The following is a 20183-nucleotide window of genomic DNA, read 5'->3' as shown; positions in this document are numbered from 1 at the left end:
GAAAAGCTAAGATCCAAGGTAGCCTATATTCTTGTGAGGTTTTTGCTGCTGTTAAGCTCCAGGTTACACAGTTTAGGCACAAAACAGATTGTCTATGAGACTAGCAAAATACTTTGGAGTTCCATTAAAAAAAAACAACCCAAAACAAACCAAATTGTAACCAACTTGTTAAAACGCAAATGACTGGAGAGGACTGAGATTGAAATAAGGTGCAAAATTGAATCATTTCTGTCGTGAAATGACTGTCAATGTCCTGGAGCTGCACAGGGGCTTCCCCCAAGGTATTGCTTCACAGATTTTAGAGCATGAGCGCCCTTTGCTTACCATTACGAGAGAAAAGGACAAAATATGGCTGCTGCACCCCTTGCGAAATATGAAGGCAATTAAATAAAGGAACAGGACGATAGAAGCTCCATATCCAAAAAGTCCTATAAACTGTAAAGAGAAAGGGTTTCATTAGGGATAAGCGAACTGGTGTGGACAATCAGAAAGCTACAATTGCAGCAACCTAGTCTAGACTGAATTATGAATAGGAATAATTTGAGTCAAGGGATTAAAAAAAGAACATGATAAGCGTAAAATATTTTGTAAAGGGCAAGATTTATTATCTCCATTTCATTACTAGGGAAACACAGACATGATCACTATAGGTAGCTTATCTAGGGCTTTGCTCTGTAATAAAGAGCAGACAAACAATTCTCTCTCCCAAGCCATCCACCCACCCACAGGAGATCTATCACAATGGCCACCAGATCATTGGAAGCTGGTTTGCCCTGGGTAAATTTCCAAGGATTAATTTTACCTTGGATTTTAGTGATATACTACTACACAGTAGGACTGTGCATCATGTGCCCATTCCACTTTTACTTTGTAGTAAAGTCAGTTTACCAAGTAAACAGCGTGTTTTCAATCTGACCCCAGAGGGATGAAAAAGAGGATGCAGAACAGCAGACATGCCTTGCCTTGCCCCCCCCCCCCCCCCCGTAGTTACACTACTGAAAAGCATCGTTCTCATCTAGAATATTTAAGGCTTTATTTGGGACAGGGATAGGGACTGAGGGTAAAATACAGAACACATTTTTCCAGGATCCTATAATTTTATTGTGAAAAATTGGTTTTTGCACCTAGAGCAAATCCTGTCTCTTTCCTGCATGCAGCCAGGGAGATTGTTTCTGTATTCTGAAAGAAAAGTGCAGGAAGAAATGGCAACGTTTTGTTATGTCTTGAATTCAAATGCTATCAAAATTATAAACTTTCATGTGAATACCCAGCAAAACTTGGTCCCATTTCACAGCTCGAATGAGAGTGGACATTTGAATATATGCAAGGATTTAGGGTTTCAAGCAATTCTGAGGCAATTGCTCTCTCTCTTTGGTTTTCAGGCTGAAATATGTTCTGTATTTTCTGAGGTTTCCCTTCTCATTTTTTCAGGAGATATTTCTTTATAAGTGATCATCCAAAGATTTACCAAAATGAGCAGGGTACCAGGATACCCCTGAGTTTGAGAACTCAGTGAAAGCAGTATCCCATACATGGGGATAAGAAGGATCCAGGCCAGAGGAATGTCCACCAGTGCCTGCCCACACCAGTAAGCTGATGGGATGAGCCCAGAGACACGCAGCTGAGAATGAGCTTTCCTCTAGGAACACACATGGAAAACAGAGATGTTAGTATTGTTTTTTTAGCAAGGATAACAGTTTCCAACTGCTGATAGGATGTATGGTAATAGCTCAAGGAAGTAATGTCACCAGTGAGTCTCCTATTCTGTTACTGCTGCCCGCCCAAGTATTTTTCATCCTTCTCACTCTCTGGCTATTGCCTCCTTCTGGTCTTTCATTCTGTCGATACATACGTTCCCTCGTTCCACTTTCCTGCCCAGATGGTCAGAAGGCACTTTGCATGAGTTAAGAGTTTTAACATGCAGATACTTGTGCCCTTAGTATGGTCTCAGCGTAACATGGAACGTCACCCTTGGATGTCTCTAAACATTGTCCTTCTTTCTCTACTGTGGATAAACCTTCTAGGTGTGCTTATAACATGCCTTTTCTCTCTCTCTGAGTCTACCTTGAGTTTCTCTTTTCTACACTGCACGTGCACGTATCTCTCACTCTCTCACAAGAGTTTGTGTTCAGTTTTTAGGATTTAAATTTCGCTCGGGCTTCTCAGAGTTGTTTAGGCTCTTGTATGAATAGCATGCTTCGTGTGAAGGCCTGTGTTGCAACTAAGAGCCGTTTAGTGCCTACACAACTGTATTTCCTTCTTCCTGCAGAAATTCTGCTACAATCAAGGATTTTTACCTTGTAATCCTCTACGTGGTTCGTCGCAAAGTAAGGTGGGAAAGCAGGAAATAAAACCAACCAAAAGAAAAGGTAGTTCAGGAAAAAATAATTCCAGAACATTCCTCCATGTTTCTGCAGGGGAGTAAAAATAAGATATTTGAAGAAAACCAGCACTGTAACAGCCTAAATCCAACTGGATATCACAACTGAATGCATAGTTATTTGGGCTGTGCGAAGCTTTGGTCCCTGATTTGATTTGGTGTAGATTCGGCTCAATGCAGTGGCCGAATCGCCGTATCTGGATTGAATCAGAGGACCCTTTAATCTCCATGAATCGAATCAGAACCCTCCGAATCAATTTGGAGAGATTCAGAAAGATTCGGCAATTCGGGCATAGACCCAGCTTTAAATGTTTTTTCTACATACCTCTTGGTAGCAGAGACTCGTGAGTGCTGCGATGTGGGGGGGCATGGAGCGTCTCACAGAGGTGTGGGGGACTCTCCAGCGCGCTTGGCAGTGGACCCAGAAATGGACCAGAAGTACTTCCAGTCCACTTGCAGGTCCACTGGGGAGCACTCAGGGGGGACCCCCACACCTCTCCCCCCGGCTCAGTGACTGCAGCTACCCAGGTCTGGGGGGCACCTAGGGTCCCCCCATGGCTGATCGCTGAGCCGGGAGTGTGTGGGGGCCCCCAGTGTGCTCCTTGAAGACAATTGTGCTAGTTGCGTGAAGCCCACTAACAGCACTAGTACCATGAATACCACTGATGCAATTGGCTGATAAATATTTATAAAAAAAAATAACCCCCCTAGCTCCTTTCTATTAAAAAACTGATTACAATTTGAGCTGTTAGACACTCTCTTTAAACCAGCATTTTTGACAGGGAAGTTAAGACACTTACATTAGAAAAAGGTTGATTCCAGATGCGGATATGCTCAGTGGAATTGAAGGTTCCCAGCAGCGCATTGCTAATGATGTTCACAAGCATGGGGAAGCAGTTGGTTACCTCCATGTGACACATTATTGTAAACCTGTAGCTCTTAAAAAAAACAAACCAGGATGACAAACTCAAGTGTGCTTCATAGCTCAGCAAGTACCAGGAAACGATAAGTTATAGTTCATGCTCTAGGTCCTAGAACAAGATGAATAGGAAGGTGATCTAGAACCTGTCAGGAGCCTAGAATGTAGTTTGAGCTGCTAAAAATCAAGCAATGAGGTAGGTGTTAGTATGCATGACTGAATTTAGTTCAGCCTTGCCCAATTTAAATAATCCCAGCGTCTTGATCACTTTGGACCTGTGTTGCACAAAGTCCAACCTTGAGACCCTGCTTGGCTGAGAGGTAGGCAATGTCTTCAGCAAAAATGTTTTGCTTGGACCATCTTGTAGACATACAGTGTGCATCTTTATCCCCAAAAACAGCTTGCAAATGCAAGCTAGTATTCAACATTTCAGGAGCAGCAGACCCACACTACTTATTTTAAACAGTGTTTTCATGCAGAAGTTAAGAGGATTCAGTAGGTGTCTTATGCCAGTTGCAAAATATAACTTGTTGTTAATGGGCAGCTGAAATGGCTTGCACTCTACCTGGTCCTCAAGAGATACTTTTATAGCCCCACTGTGTATTAACTCCTCTGTGATATTTTTTCCAGTAGTTACATCCAACATTATTTTCTGTTTCTCTACAGCACGGACAAAGTTCTCAATGCTGGAGCCTGGTAGGAAAGTAAAAACAGACAAATCACCATGTTTGAAGCTGTTTTACAACAGTCATCCTTGGGGGCTTTGCTGATATTACTGCCTCCCAAACAAGACCAGAAAAAGCACAGAATAAATACTAGACTGTCCAAGCAACATTTATTTAATGATTCATTGCATTTTTGCATAAATTGCCATCCTTAAATATTGCCATCATTAATTGCCTCACTCCTGCGTTCGTTGTCTACATATTTAACTGTCTTGCTGCACCAAACTCCTGATAATCTCTTGGTTCTTGATTTCAGTGGACTTTTGCAGTACCATCCAGTGTTGAGTTTCCTCCAATTTATCTGAACATTTCTTCAGAACTTGTCCCAGCAGGTCCTTATCTTTTCCCCCACTGTCCATAGAGGTTTCCAGCCCTTTGTTCATCTCACTTTGCATTGTCTGAAGGCAACTGCCTCCAGCTCAAACATGTTCAGATATCTTTTTATATGGAATCCAGGCCTGTGATGATGAAACAGGATCAAAACACGACTTCATCCAATTCCACAAGACTCTCTCATCAGCTTAATCTAATAGTGATAAAAACAGCACACCCACTTTCCTCTTTTAAGCCATCTCCACTTCTCCTCCTACTCCTGATGGCAATAGATAGTTATCCTCCCTGATACAGATGAAATGGGAAGTTTTTCACTCCTTTTAGCCCACACATCCTGGCCATGTACAAATCCTATTTCCGCTCCCTTATCGTCATCCCAAGCATCTGTTTCTTTCAGTCCCCACAGTCTGAACTCTCCTTTAGGGATTTCATAGACGTTGGGGCTAGAAGGGACCTTGCAAGATCATCAAGTCCAGCCTCCTGCCCCAAGGGCAGGAAGCCAGCTGTGGTCAGATGACCCCAGCAAGATAAGCATCCAGGTGTTTCTTGAAGGTATCCAGAGTAGGTGTTTGCACCACTTCCGGGGCGAGTCTATTCCAGACTCTAGAGACTCGGATGGTCAAGAAGTGTTTCCTTATGTCCAGTCTAAAATGGTCTTCCAGCAGTTTGTGACCATTGGATCTTGTTATCCCTTGGGGTGCCCTGGTGAACAGACATTCCCCCAGGTCCTGATGCACCCCCCTGATGTACTTATAGGATGCCACCAAGTCACCCCTGAACCTGTGCTTCTCCAGGCTGAACAGTCCCGTGCAGTATCAGTACGAATGTACATTATGAATATACAGGATTGGCAACCACTCCCTCCTGGTCATTGGCTGTCTCAACACATCCATGCCCGCACCTAGTAAATACCAAATGTAATCACTAGAGGTAAGTTTGTTGCAAGCTGTTTGGCAAAATTATTTCCCTATTCAGATTTTTGCACTAACACTCCATTTATTCTCATATCAAAGATCAGCTTCTTCAGGTCACCTTGCTCCCATCTGCTCAGCTCTTTCTTTTTTCTTTTTTTTTTGAGCTTCTACCCCAGCTTCTGAGCCCCTGCATTGAATTGCTCCCACTTTATCTGACCCTATGTTGAACTTACTTGAAATGATAAAAAGCAATGGCATAGAAAAACAATCAGCTTTGTAGTTTTGCTTTCCCCTCACCTGTTTCATTGAGGACTAGGAGGTTCATGTATTCCTTGTCAGACTTCTTTCCAACAGGAAGGAAATACAGACCAGAAGTCAATTCCCAAGAATTTATTACGTGCCACACCTCTATGAAGATCAGTTCCAAAATCAGAGGGAGCATAAAAGTCAGATAGAGAAGTAATCTATATTGAACAACAGATGGAGAGTTAGGGGAATTGTAGGGTAGCAACATCACACCTTCAATTAATATATTCCTTGTGACTTTACTTTTAGAACCTCTACTTTCTCCACTATCAAGACAGGTTTTTAAAATGTGCAAGGAAGAAAATTTCCAAAACCTTTTCTTTGACCTGTGAAATACCATTTAGTCTAGGTTTAAATTTACACTTTGCTGTAAATCACCATTTTCTGTCTGTTATGTGTGTTCCTGAGAGGACATTTTCCTGATGAAAATGGTGGCAACACACTCTGAGATGCTCAACTAATGCTGGTCCTAAATCACTGCTGAAACAGCAGCAGCACACACTGCACAGGCAACCTTGGAAGCAGGCAGCCTTTTCCAAGCCAGCATGGAAACAAGAAGAGCTGAGCAGTGGTTATGTGACTGCTCATCCCTGGCTTCAACACATGGCCCAAGTATCCTAAACCCCTTCCTTCAACACCCCCTGGGCTGGCACCTGTTCTCAAGCACCTGCCCTGGGAAACAGGGAGATAAGCACCTAACAACTCCAACAGCCTACTTTTCTTTCCCTCTTCTGAAGGCACCAGATGGAAAAAGTACCTCTAACCTCTTGAGTCTGGGGGAGAGCCAATAAAAACTTCCAAGAAGTCATAAATGCAACAATTACTAAACCAGTTGAGATTTTATTCACTATGTATAAGATGCCATAAAAGAGTTTAGCTAACCTCCCTACCACCCCTCATTTAAAACTTTTTTTTAGAAACATTTGTTTGATAAATAGTATTGGAGAGGCCAACTAGGGGCCGTGCTCTTCTTGACTGGCTTCTCACAAACAGGGAAGAATTGGTGGGGAACGTAGACATGGATGGCATCTTGGACAGTAGTGACCATGAGATGACTGCGTTTAGGATCCTGAGGAAAGGAAGGAAGGAGAGCAGCAGAATAAGGATGCTGACCTTCAGAAAAGCAGACTTCAATTCATGGTGGGAAGTGATGGGCAGGATCCCCTGGGTTGCCAGTCTGAGGGGCAAAGGAGTCCTGGAGAGCTAGTTGTACTTTAAAGAAACCTTACTAAGGGTGCAGGAATGGACCAACCTCATGCACAGGAAGACTAGCAAGTATGGCAGAAGACCAGCTTGGCTTATCAGGAAACTCTTCAATGAGCTAAAACACAACAAAGGAAGCTACAGAGGAAACTAGGGAGGAGTATAAGAGTATTGCTTGGGCATGCAGGGATGAAGTCAGGAAGGTCAAAGTGCAATTGGAGTTGAAATTAGGAAGAGATGTGAGAGGTAACAAGAAGGGCTTCTACAAGTACATAAACATGAAGAAGAAGATCAGGAAAACTGCAAGTCCCTTACAGAACAGGCAACCTTGTAACAGAGGATGCAGAAAAGGCCAAAGTCCTCAATACCTTTTTTACCTCTGTCTTCACAGGCAAGGTCAGCTCCCAGACTGCTGCACCTGGCAGCACAGACTGGGGAGGAGGGGAACAGCTGATAGTGGTGAAAGAAAAGGTTAGGGACCATTTAGAAAAGCTGGATGCATAACAAGTCCCTGGTGCTGGATGGGATGCACATGCAGGTGTTGGGGAAGCCGGCTGATGTGACTGCAGAGTTGCTTGCCATTATCTCTGAAAGCTTGTGGCAGTTTGGAGAGGTCCTAGATTATTGGAAAAGAGCAAACATAGTGCCCATCTTTAAAAAGGGAAGAAGGAGGATCTGAGGAACTACAGACCTCAGTCCATGGAAAAATCATGAAGCAGGTCCTCAAGGAATCCATTTCTAAACACTTGGACAAGAAGAAAAGTCAGCATGGATTCAACAAGGGCAACTCATGCCTGACCAACCTAGTTGCCTTCTATGATGAGATGACTGGCTCTGTGGGGAGAGCAGTGGATGTGGTATACCTTGACTTTAGCAAGGCTTTTGATACAGTCTCCCACAACCTTGTCACAAGCAAGCTAAGGACGTACAGGTTGGATGCTGGACTGTAAGGTTGGTAGAAAGCTGGCTGGATCATTGAGCTCAAAGGACTTGTATAATCAATGGCTTGATGTCTAGCTGGCAGTCAGTATCAAGTGAAGTGGTCTAGGGGATGGTCCTATGGTTGGTTTTATTCCATATCTTCAGCAACGATCTAGAAGGGGTGGTGTGCACCCTCAGCAAGTTTGCAGATGGTACCAAGTTGGGCAGAGTAGTAGATATACTGGAAGTTGGTCTAAGATTCAGATTGACTTAGACAAATTGGAGGATTGGACCAAAAGATATATCATGAAGTCCAATAAGGACAAATGCAAAGTCCTGCACATAGGACAGAAACATCTCATGCACCAGTAGACTAGGGACCAACTGGCTGAGCCACAGCTCTGCAGAAAAGGACATGGGAGTTATAGAGGACAATAAGCTGAATATGAGTCAACACTGTGCTGTTATTGCCAAGAGGGCTAACAGCATCCTGGGCTGCATTGGTATGAGTGTTGCCATCAGATTGAGGGAAGTGATTATTCCCCTCTATTTGGTACCAAAGAGGCCACATCTGGAGTCCTGTGTCCAGTATTGGGCCCCCCACTACAGAAAGGATGTGGAAAAACTGGAGAGATTCCAGCAGAGGGCAACAAAAATAATTTGGGGGCTGGGGCACATGACTTATGAGGAAATGTGGAGGGAACTGGGCTTATGTAGTATGCAGAAAAGACTGAGGGGGGATTTAATACCAGCCTTCAACTATCTGAAGGGGGGCCCAAAGAGGATGGAGCTGGACTGTTTTCAGTGGTGACACATGACAAAAGAAAGAGCAACAGTCTCCAGTTGCAGGAAGAGAAGTTTAGGTTAGATATTAGGAGACATTTTCTCATGGACGATAGTGAAGCACTGGAGTGGGTTACCCAGACGTTGTGAAATCTCTATCCTTGGAGGTTTTTAAGACCCAGGTTGACAAAACCTTGGCTAGATGATCTAGTTGGGGTGGTCCTGCTTTGAGCAAAGGATTGGATTAGACATGACCTCCTGAGATCTCTTCCAACCCTCATTTTCTATGACTCTATTTCAAATAGTAGGACATGTACCGTAAAAAATAATTTAGTTGCCTAAAATGAAAAGAGTTACAGTTTGAATGCTTATTTTTCCCATTTCTTGCTATTGAATGCAAATGAATGAGTTTCTATAGAGAGTTTTTTTCTTTTTTCTCATTTAATTTTTTCAAAATTTTAACACTGGAAAAGTTTGTTTCTAAAACTGGAGAATTTTTGGTGGTGTAAAGTAGGCAAGTTGTAAAAAGTTGGGAAAAGGATTAAATTTAGATACCACTTGTTCTTTCTAGTCATTGGGATATGAAACAAATAGCAATAAAAAAGGGAAAAGGTGATGCATTTAAAATTTGTCTTTTTTTGAAAAATGAAACAAAACAGAAATGTTGTTTCTTTAATTTTGAAACTTTCTCAAGTAAAGTAAATGTTTGGGTTTTTTTCCAGAAGAATACTGGGATTTTTCCTAGCTCTAATTAGCGCAGCTCTTTATGCTGCGAGTATCTCAGATCATATTTGTTCCTTAAAACTAAAACCTAGTAGTCTGTATCCTTGGAACACAGCTATGAGAAAAGGAAGTCCCACTCCATGGACACGTATTCTCTGAATGTGCCCTTAAACCAATCAGAAGCTCCATGGCACTTACAGGTTCCGCAAGGTTTTATATGCCTTCTTAAGCTTTAGGATGCGCATTCGTGCTATGGCACAGACTTGTTGCTTCCAGAGAGTTGTGCCGCTTACAATTGCTTTTCCCATGTCTGAGAACGACAGAAGACCTTCTTCCACTTCATCAGCAGAGAAAGTCTCTCTTTCCTCTTCTGCCTGCACATCTCCTACAAGGAGTTTTCAAAGGGCACAGTTTCACCATTGACATGGTTTTATATGACAGTAGAGTGGAAGAGATATCAATTACGATGAGCTCTATTAGCAATAAAACTCTTTAAACCCTTAAGATACTATACAGAACATCCATCACACCTACGAGTTCTGTGTCCATTGATCTCTTCCGCTTTCCTCCTCCAGAGGTTTGCTTTCCAATGTACATACTTTACAGACAGCTGGGTGACACCTGAATGTTAAGCATTAAGCAGAAACCCTACAGAGAAGGGTGCTCACCTCCAGTTGATAATTGTTGAAGAATTGACCCAGACCTGCCTGGTACTAGAGTGAGCAAAGGGAAATGACTGCAAAAGGCAGGCCTCATTGGCACCTCAGTTGTGTGATGCTTTGGACATTCTGGTTAAAATACAGTTGTTCCCCAATTTGCATTTGTGCATCTGATAGCTCCCTCCTAAGCACAGTATTTTGCACTTTTTCTTCTTGAATTTTGCATTGTTTCTTTTAAAGGCTTGGATAGGTGTTGCTTATCAAGAACACCCTGACGGTGTAATTTAGTTTCTCTAGTTTTCATGCGGGAATCTGAGTTAGTGGTCACAATGGTTTTTTTCAGAGAAAGCCCACAGGTCACTGAACCTGGCTCTTTTTGCCACTAATGGCACCTGGCAGAAGCATACCCACATATACTCAATTTGCCTCATCACCCACTTGATATTTAATGATAGATCAGGGCTAAAACCATTCCTCTTTCTATAGTCATTATACTTGGGTTTTAATTCTTTATTTTAACCATTTTCATGAATGCAGTTCTATTGTAACTGTTCAAAGAAATGTTAAATAGTTAGTTCTCTGTCTGAATATGACCACTACAGGTAAGGATTTGTAGTTAGCTGAAAAAACCATGCAAGATTAATATTTAAATCATCCTAATTTTGCCTGGCTGACAATTGCATGATTGGGCCTGGTATTTTACCTTCTTGATCTTCACCTTCCAGTTTCATGAAGACATCTTCCAGGGTTGTCATGGTAACTCCATAATTAACAATTCCTTCATCAGAATGGCTGTCTAAGCTACAGAACAGATCTGTGTAATAGAAAAAACATATGTACCTTGAAGGCATAAGGAAACGTATAGATCTCTGGGCCAAATTCTGCTCTGAAATACAGGAGCCTAGACCCAGCTAATTCCTTATACATACTGGTGTACTGGAAGCAGAATTTGACCCTCTCTCTTACTTTTAGGGTAACCATTTCAACAGTGAATGGACCAACATTTTCAGGTTTTTCTAAGTTATTCTTCACTTTTGAAAGAAGTTCATATTCCACTGAAATGAAAAGGCTCAAGAGAATAGTAACAAATAACCAGATACTTCTTTTGATCAACCAAAGAGAGTTGACTTTCCAACTAGCATCATTATTCTACCTCCCATAATAAGCTAGGTGCATGGGACTCCCAACAATTAGTTAGTGACAAGAGAGGAGCGCTAGGGGAGCTGTAGCCCAACAACGTAGGAAAAAAATGCCCCCGTTTCATCTTCTGAGATTAGGACTGCCCCTTTGCACCAAGCGTAAGGAGTTTTTTCAAGCACAAAACAGCGACAACACAATATTAACAGCTCCTATCTCCCAAAAATATAAATAATCAAGAAGTCAGAATTAGAAATTTCCCTACATGCATGCATATATGTGCGGGATTCATTCTTTGACAGTACTTCCTCTATGGGAAAACACACAGTCAAATCTGATCTGAACATTTTTATTTTTTTCGTTATTTTGAAATGTTACTCTTGTGGGCATTTTTCAGGTTCTGTCTTTGGCTGCATCTATACATGCCAGTGTGGTAGGTGCAGGTTACCTTTACAGTACTACTTCACTTACTGGAAGAACAAAGAAGTTAAGGTATCATGAAGTATCAGTACTTCCATAAGCTGAAAGAAAAATGAAGCCTTAAACAACACCCAAATAGGATCAAAGCTTGGACCCTGCTGTGATTTCCTCAACACTAACCCTTAAGAAAAAGTCATGTTAACTATTTGTGTCTGGTTTAATTATGCACTTTTTTCATGAATGGAAGAAAAGTACATGTTTTGAATTTAAATGTAGAGACTAAAAGTTTGGAAAAAATTCTGAAACAAGACTCACATATCCCTAGGTAAAACTTTTGAGGGAATTCAAGAATCCTGTAGAATTTCTCTTTATATTTCTTTTTTATTCACTAAATTGATATTTTTGTACGATTGATTCTTGAGCATTTAAATATATAATTACCTGGAAATTTATCCACATTTTCCATTGGCAGAATATACCTTAGTTCATTTTCACTCTGTCCTGAGAATGTGGCATTAGGCACATACTCTCTGACCAGAGATGACATCCTCTCAGAGTCACAGTGCTCACTGACGTGCATCCTGTTCATATGGGAAATTTTAAAATGAAAAAGAACTTGATTTTCAGAATGTAAAAAACCAGGAAACCAAAATCCAGCAATCCTTAATTAATCATCATTCAGATTTTCCAGATCCTAAAGAGCTTATTTAGGAAAGCATTTCACTGTGATTTTTTTTTCTAAAGGTTTTTCTACACAGGCAATTAATAGGCAGTAAGCTATGGTGCACGGGCAACACGTAGGGTAAATGAGTGCACATGCACCCCATGAGCATGACGGCGCACGCCCTGTGAAAAGGCACCAGAGACACTGCCGGCGGTCACTGCCTGCCAATCCTGCTCGCCGCCAGTCAGTGTTTCCCCCCCCCGCCATCTCTGCCAGTGCTGTGGCTGCCTGCGGGAGCTTGCCGTACTCCCCCAGCCTTGGGGGCACACGGCATTCATGCTATGGTGGTAAATTTCTGTGAGCTATCTACTCCACACTAAAGGCGCAGACAGAAGTGCAGCTCCTGGCACTTCACAGAAAGTGCCATGAGTTAGACGAATCTAACAGATATTAGCTGTTGAGTCAAGAGGGTTGGAGATGGAGCTCCAGTTTAGAGCTGACCCAGGAAGAGAGGCTGCACGTCTGCAGACCCTTCCTCTAACTTTGCCCACCCTCTCCCAGCTTGTCTTCCATCTCAGAATGGGAGGAGGAGAAGGCAGGGAGGCAGGTCTCTTCTGGGGTTTCCCCAGCTGTGCTGGAGTGGGGGGGGGGTAAATGGATTGGAGCCCCCAACATCGGGGAGCTCCAATCCACATGCCCCACTCCACAAAGCCAGCTGGGCAACCCCCAGAACAAGCTCCCTCTGTTCCCTTCTCCCCCTTCCATTCTGAAAACAGCGCTGGGAGCCAAGCTGGACTGTGTTAGCTGAGCCCTGCTCTTGGTGCACACAGACACAAGTTAATAAAGGTGCTCCACTTTGGACAAGTTAATCAAGGTGCTGCACAGGATGGGGCCCTTTTACAGAGCTCTCCAGCTGTGCACTTATGTTTGTTCATGGCTGTAGAGTGTTTTCAGGGGTCAGATTGGGCAAAAATTGTCACTTGTGTAAAGCCCACCTGCTTGCCCCAGCCTTGAGGCTGCACTCTTCCTCCCCTTCCCCCTGCCCTGCCCAGCTATTTTTAGCCACGACCCTTTCACCCTGAACGGATTACTACCCTCCTGCATGGATGCACCAACCTCTCTGCAGATCCACCAGCACCCCCAATCCTGCCAACTCCCTGCCATGGACTTGCTAGCCTTTCCCCGTTCCCCAACTCACTTAGAATGGGCTCCCAGTACAGCTCCCAGCACTAGTAAACTTGAGCACAAGCTGGGCCAGAGCTATGATCACATAGATTCATAGATTCATAGATGTTAGGGTCGGAAGGGACCTCAATAGATCATCGAGTCCGACCCCCTGCATAAGCAGGAAAGAGTGCTGGGTCTAGATGACCCCAGCTAGATACTCATCTAACCTCCTCTTGAAGACCCCCAGGGTAGGGGAGAGCACCACCTCCCTTGGGAGCCTGTTCCAGACCTTGGCCACTCGAACTGTGAAGAAGTTCTTCCTAATGTCCAGTCTAAATCTGCTCTCTGCTAGCTTGTGGCCATTATTTCTTGTAACCCCTGGGGGCGCCTTGGTGAATAAATACTCACCAATTCCCTTCTGTGCCCCCGTGATGAACTTCTAGGCAGCCACAAGGTCGCCTCTCAACCTTCTCTTGCAGAGGCTGAAAAGATCCAGTTTCTCTAGTCTCTCCTCGTAGGGCTTGATCTGCAGGCCCTTAACCATACGAGTGGCCCTTCTCTGGACCCTCTCCAGGTTATCCGCATCCCTCTTGAATTGCGGCGCCCAGAATTGCACGCAGTACTCCAACTGCGGTCTGACCAGAGCCCGATAGGGGGGAAGTATCACCTCCTTGGACCTATTCCTCATGCATGGCTTAAAGAAAGCTGCGTGATCATAGATCAGGTACTGTGAATGTTTGCTTGCATCCTCAGTTATTCTGTTCTCATACTACAAGCCATCCTGAAACTTTGTTGGGAAGGGTGGTGTATATTGGTATTCAATCAGTCAACCAATAACGTTATCAGTATGCCATCAATAAATATGGAGTTTTTATCATCATTCCTCTTAAATTTTTCCAATAGGCATTTACTGTTAACATCCCCAGATATTGCTTGCTATGACTGAGATAACTCTATGCTGCTACCGAGATACCAATTTAAAACCACAAGGAAAATATGCAAAAAATATACCTTAAGTGATAGCCAATCCCCCATTTTTTCTTTAGAAAGAGAGATGAGCCAACACACTTTATCCTTCCACAGGAGATAAAAGCCTTGCGGTCTACAGGGAAAGAAAGCCAAAATAAATTCTGCTTTAAGGATTATTAAGAAGGCATTTGTAAACAAAATGGAAAGTATTGTGTCCTTTTATAAATCCTTGGTGTGCCTATACCTTGAATACTGGGCCCAGGTTTGGTCCCCACACCTCAGAAAGGATATAGAAGAACTAGAGAAGGTACAAACATGCCGAGCCAGCCTTGGGGGTGGGCAACATGGACAGCCAGGATGCTGTGGTCAGGGGTGCCACACACACACACACACACACACACACACACACACACACACACACACACACACACACACACACAGCAGCGCTCTACCCTCACCCTGCCCCACACCAGTTGATCCCTGTGCCCCGCTCTACTCAGGACGGGCTGGGCCAGGCATTATGGGCAACTCCACCTCCCTGCAAGACTGAGCCCTGCACTCCTGCCTGCCTCTGCCTACAGCAGTGCTGCTGACTTGTGGGAGGGTTTTGGGCGGGCACCAAAATACAAGTTTGCTCAGGGCACCATTTTCTCTAAGGCTGGCTCTGCAGATATGGGCCACAAGGATGATTTCTGGTATGGAGGAACTTCCATATGAGAAGAGACTAAAGAGGCTAGGTTTATTCAGTTTAGAAAAGAGAGGCTTTAGGGGCACCATGATAAGAGTTTACAAAATACTCAATGGTGAAGAGAAAGTAAATAGGGATTTATTCCTTATTATCTCTCACAATACAAGAACTAGGGGTCACACAATGAAACTATTGGGTAGTAAGACCAAAACTAACAAAAAAAGTTCTTTTTCACACAGCGTATAATTAAATTACGGAACTCACTGCCACCAGATGGAGTGGAAGCTGACAGTTTAGCCAAATTCAAAAAGGGATTGGACAAACTGTTGGCGGAAAGGCGCATTGGCAGCTATCAGTGCATTGGTACAGCCTCTGAATCAAAACTTTCTAGACCCTAAATGCAGGACACTACAAGTTAGAGAGGAACAGGGGAAAAACCCTGGTCATACCCAGGCACGTAGGTTGTAGCCGTGTTGGTCTAAGGACATAGGCAGACAAGGTTCCTTGGGTGAATCCGATATCTTTTTTTAGACCAACCCGAATAGTTGGAAAATAATTATTAAGCAAGCTTTCGGGTTCAAAAACCCTTCCCAGTTCACTCTTCCTTTCAGCTTCCACTCTCTGCCACTGAGGCTCAGCAAGATGGACCTATGGTCTGATCCAGGAAATGGCAGTTTTTATTTTCTACGTTTAGAGGTCACTTACTGAGAGGAATGATTGAGAAAATTTGAAATAATCAATACACTGAAAAAGCCTGTATAATATACAGTATATAAATGTTAATTTAATACATGTTTCATAATAGTTGATTTTATGAATAGGGCTTGTCCCACTGAGTTTCAAACAATAACTAATCAGGAAGTGGTCTTCAAACATGGACAACTGGTGCCTCCTGAGTTGGGGGGGGGGCACTTGCCCCCGTCCCCAGCAGCCAGTCAGTGACTGGGGTGGGGGTCCCCCCATGGCCAATCATGCCAATCCATCGGGGCGGGGGGGGGGGGGGGGGCACCAGCACTCCTGCCTGCATCTCCTGCCCATTGCCTAGCAACGCTAGCTGTCAGGGGGTGCAGCAGTGCACCCCCATGCACCCTCTATGCATCACCACTGCTTTCAAATTTCAGTAGACATGGGTGTCAAAGAGGAATTAGGATGTAGCAAGGCTGGACAGGGAGGAAAGTATTGCAGGGGAAGCAGCACTGTGCATTTATGTGAAAATCCCTTTTGATCCAGGGAAGCCAAAAATGACATCCTGACCCTTTAGGCTGAGCCAGTACCATGGAGATTTGTTTCACTCTTCAGGAAAACGGCTTGTAACTGTGCTCACCAGCTAGGACATCAGCCTCATCCATGAACTGGGTGCTGAACAGAGTCACTCGACCAGGTTTATATTCCTTCAGCAGGGTCCACACCTGATGCCTAGAACATGGATCTAGCCCAGCAGTTGGCTCGTCTAGAAGCAAAACCTGAAAGAGAAACAGAGGAAGACACACCTTGCATTATCTCCTCACAATGTTATTGCAAGGCTAGTGTGAGTTGACATTTTTTCATGGTTTCAGCTTCTGCAGCTAAGAAAAAGAATTTCAGTTTTTCCTAAAGAAAAGATTCAGGGCATTTGGTTGAAAAATTTGAAACCATAGCATGAGTGTATCCTAAGACCTTCAAAACCAACTAGGGAAATACAGAGAACATCTGAAGGATTATTAAAAAATATTGGATGGTTTGGATTTTTTAAATACTTTCTGATATTGCATATAAATTCATTTACTATGAAAAATCTTGTGTTATACATACAGATACATACTGACTCTTTGTAGTATGTACCAAAAAAGCAATGCCATTTATGTTTTTCATCTGTATTTTTATAATTTGTTTCTCATTTTAAATTATCCTTCCTGAGAGTAGCCAGTTTGAGCTAAATGTATTATTGATGCTGCCTCCATTCTTTCTTTGTTAAATAGATCCCAGTGAATAGTTCTTGAAGAATGTAGGTATTTTTATATCTTTTTTTCACCATCAGATCACTGATTTCATTTCAGATATTATCTATAAACTTATTGCATGAAAACATACACAAAATACTTGATCTTGCAAAGAATTCCTGTGGCGGGATACCTCTTGGGGCCGCATGCATCACTGGCCCTCCTGCTCATCTAGGGCAGTCTGCCCTTACTCTCCTGCCACACGATATAAATTGATAAAAATGTGGGAGGCTTCCCTAATTGTGGCCCTGGTGTACTGGGCCCAAATACATGGCTCCAAACCTCCCCTACATTGTGCTCCATGCCTTGCAGATGGCATCTGATTACACTGTTTGGCCCCTCACTGGGCCTTCTCCCTCACTCTAGGGCCTCCTGCCCGTCATCTCACTCCGGGCTCCTTGCCCCTATGGCCTCCTTGCCCCTCATCTCATTCAGGGCTCTTTGCCCCTATGGCCTCAGGTCCCTTGCTGGACCTTGGCCTCATTTCAGACCCCACTCGATGGATCTGGACCCTGCTGCAGGCCCCTTCAGTAGGCCTGTGCTTTTCAGTTGAGGTGTGCTCCCCTAGCCTGTCCCCTCCACAGGGTACCTACAAGCCAGTGGGAACTGAGGCTTTCTGGCACCCCATCCTTATCTTTCCTTGGAGCGGCCCACATGTGGCATTTCATGGAGGCTGCCCCACCACAGGCAGCCCCATCACACCAACTGACTCCAGAAGGATTCAGTTTTACCCAGGACCAATGGACTTTCACAGTCCTATCCTCAAGCTCTACCTGGCTCCCTTCTCTCTAGAGCCTGCATATACTTTGTAGACCTTCCACTCACGCTAACCCCATGTCCACTCCAGGCCTGGTTTTACCTGTCCCTGCCTCTGGGTAGTCCCCGGGACCCCCCTTCATATGGGCAGGGCTGGCCTTCCAGCTCCCAACTCTCACTGATGGTCCTTCACCCAAGGGATATTCACTCACCTGAGCTTGGCCAGGTGAGGTGCCAGGCCCTCTGCAGCACTGGCCAACCCCTCATGATGGGCACCTTGCCCTTCATCCCCTCCTGGGCCTTGGCCCCAGCTTGGGCCACTTGAAGTAGGCTAACAACCTCAACAACAACCTGCCCTCTCCCTTTCTCATTGAAGCTCTTTATGCTATCTAAACCAGTGCTCTCTCTGGAGCCTTTCCCTATGCATCTCTGCCACCATCAGAGTACCCTCCTACTCCTGCTTTAGTCCCACCGGTGTCTCTACCCCAGAACTCTTGGGGTTCCTTCTTACTTCCCAGGTAAGGCAGCCTACTCTCTCTTGATGTTCCTCAGGGCTCAGCTCTCCCAACCTCTCTCACTCAGCCCTGCCTGGGCTGGGGACCCTCATAGGCCTCCTCTTTCCCCAGCTAGCTCCCCCTTTCTTCCAGATGTTCCAGGAGCTGTAGTCATCTGGCTGAGGGATGTTGCTCCTTCAGCTCCCCAGATGTAACTGTCGTCCCTGTTCCCTAGGTCTGAGCTTATACTCTGACTGCCCAGCCCTCCTCCAGTCAGGCAGCCTCCTAGCTATTAGGCGACTACCTAATTGGGCTTGAGCACATCTGCTGGCTACTCCACAACCTGCCTGAATCTCTTAAAGTGATAGGCACTACCAGTGCCCTGCCACAATTCCATACTTATTTTTAGGTACTGTAAGTAGTTCGATGGTAGTTATGGGAATCCTTATAGTTAGTACTTGCATAAATCTTTTGGGATCAGGGCTTTTCCACATATGCTATGGCTTTGCTTGTCTTCTTCCTTTTACCTGTGGATCTCCTAACATGGCAATCCCAAGAGACAATTTTCTTTTTTGCCCGCCACTCAGTTTATCAGCTTGAATGTCCTGAATGCTGGTCATATCCAACAACGTCAAAATATTTTGCACCTACAAAATACATAAAAAGAAATTTCAAGCACCAGTTTGTTTTGGAATCATTCCCCAAATAGGAATGTCTAGGTAGCACTTGTGCATCACTATTAAAGTTAAACATCATCATGTGTGCCTGCTGGTTTGAGTTCTTTGAAATGTTCCCTCAGACATCAGTGATACAGCAGAAGCCAGAAAAACTACAAGAATAATCTTTATTGAAGCAAGGAATTTATTTGGCATAAATTTTTCAAACACAATCCAACAAAACTGAGAATTTTACTATATTCTTACCATCTTTAGATTTAAAATTCAAGCTTTCATGAGAAAATAATCCAACACTGCTGCGGAGTCAAGGTTCTTTGCTAATAAACAAACGCTCACCTCGCGTTTGGCCTCACTGGACTGGATCCCTTTGATTCCAGCAACAATTTGCAAATTTTCTTTCACCGTTAAAACTTCAAACTGAATGTTGAATTGTGGACAGAACCCAATCCTCTCTCTTATTCTCTCTCTGTCTCCTATTTCAGACAAGTGGTAGTTGTATATGGTGGCTGAACCTGGATGAACAAATAAACAGGATAAGATAAAGTGTCCTTTGTCTTTCACCCAAACATAGTTTGGCAATGAAAATGACTGGTGAGGAGAGGCTGAGGGAACTGGGCTGATTTAGTCTGGAGAAGAGAAGACCAAGGGGGATTTGATAGCAGCCTTCACCTCCCTGCAGGGAGGTTGCAAAGAGGATGGAGCTGGGCTGTTTTCAGTGGGGGCAGATGGCAGAACAAGGAACAATAGGCTCAAGCTGCAGCAAGGGAAGTTTAGATTGGATATCAGGAAAAACTCTCACTAGGAGGGTAGTAAAGCACTGGAACAAGTTACCTAGAGTGGTAGTGGCCTCTCCACCCTTGAAGGTTTTTAAGGTCCAGCTCAACAAAGCCTTGGCTGGAATTATTTAGTTGGGGCTGGTCCTGCTTCGAGCAGGGGGGTAGACTAAACGACCTCCTGAGGTCCCATCCAACCCTCCTTTTCTACGATTCTCTGATTCTATCATAGTTGATAACAAGCCCCTGAGTTGATAGTATATTGTCCTACCATCTGAAGCCTTGATAAATCCACTCAGCACATTTAGCAACGTAGTTTTTCCAGCTCCGCTATGACCCAGCAATGCAGTGATTTGGCCTTCATAAATATTCAAGAACAAACCTAGTTTAAGAAGAAGTTAAAACAAGTGCACTGTTAGGATTCAGTTTTAGAAAGTAAATTAGGTTCTATTAGTCTCTGCAGCTCTCAGGAAAGAGTGGTATCCAGGGGTCAAACAATGATTCAGGAAATGTTGCTTCTGCCAAAACTGATTTAAGCAAAAGCCAGAAATACAGAAACTAAACTTTGGGTTAATTTTATTGATATTATGGGA

The 20183-nt window shown here is 43.9% G+C and overlaps 1 protein-coding gene across 15 annotated transcripts in view; it reads right to left on the bottom strand.

The window, feature by feature from the left end:
* Positions 1 to 20183, bottom strand: part of LOC102569719 (ABC-type organic anion transporter ABCA8) — a 68557-nt gene that overhangs the window by 13912 nt on the left and 34462 nt on the right. For all 15 annotated transcript variants that reach the window (XM_059732025.1, XM_059732029.1, XM_059732028.1 and 12 more), the window contains 14 exons: positions 19862 to 19972; positions 19154 to 19329; positions 18668 to 18787; positions 16236 to 16374; positions 14266 to 14356; positions 11865 to 12004; positions 10570 to 10680; positions 9406 to 9592; positions 5569 to 5735; positions 3865 to 3992; positions 3181 to 3318; positions 2298 to 2411; positions 1469 to 1639; positions 325 to 435 (listed from right to left, as the gene is read on the bottom strand). In XM_059732025.1, coding sequence (XP_059588008.1) covers positions 325 to 435; positions 1469 to 1639; positions 2298 to 2411; positions 3181 to 3318; positions 3865 to 3992; positions 5569 to 5735; positions 9406 to 9592; positions 10570 to 10680; positions 11865 to 12004; positions 14266 to 14356; positions 16236 to 16374; positions 18668 to 18787; positions 19154 to 19329; positions 19862 to 19972 — 1904 coding nt within the window. The remainder of the gene's footprint in view (positions 1 to 324; positions 436 to 1468; positions 1640 to 2297; positions 2412 to 3180; positions 3319 to 3864; positions 3993 to 5568; positions 5736 to 9405; positions 9593 to 10569; positions 10681 to 11864; positions 12005 to 14265; positions 14357 to 16235; positions 16375 to 18667; positions 18788 to 19153; positions 19330 to 19861; positions 19973 to 20183) is intronic.

Source organism: Alligator mississippiensis, chromosome 8, assembly GCF_030867095.1.
Source record: "Alligator mississippiensis isolate rAllMis1 chromosome 8, rAllMis1, whole genome shotgun sequence".
In the NCBI taxonomy this organism is placed as follows: Eukaryota; Metazoa; Chordata; order Crocodylia; family Alligatoridae; genus Alligator; species Alligator mississippiensis.
This window is presented reverse-complemented; position numbering and strand designations above follow the sequence as displayed.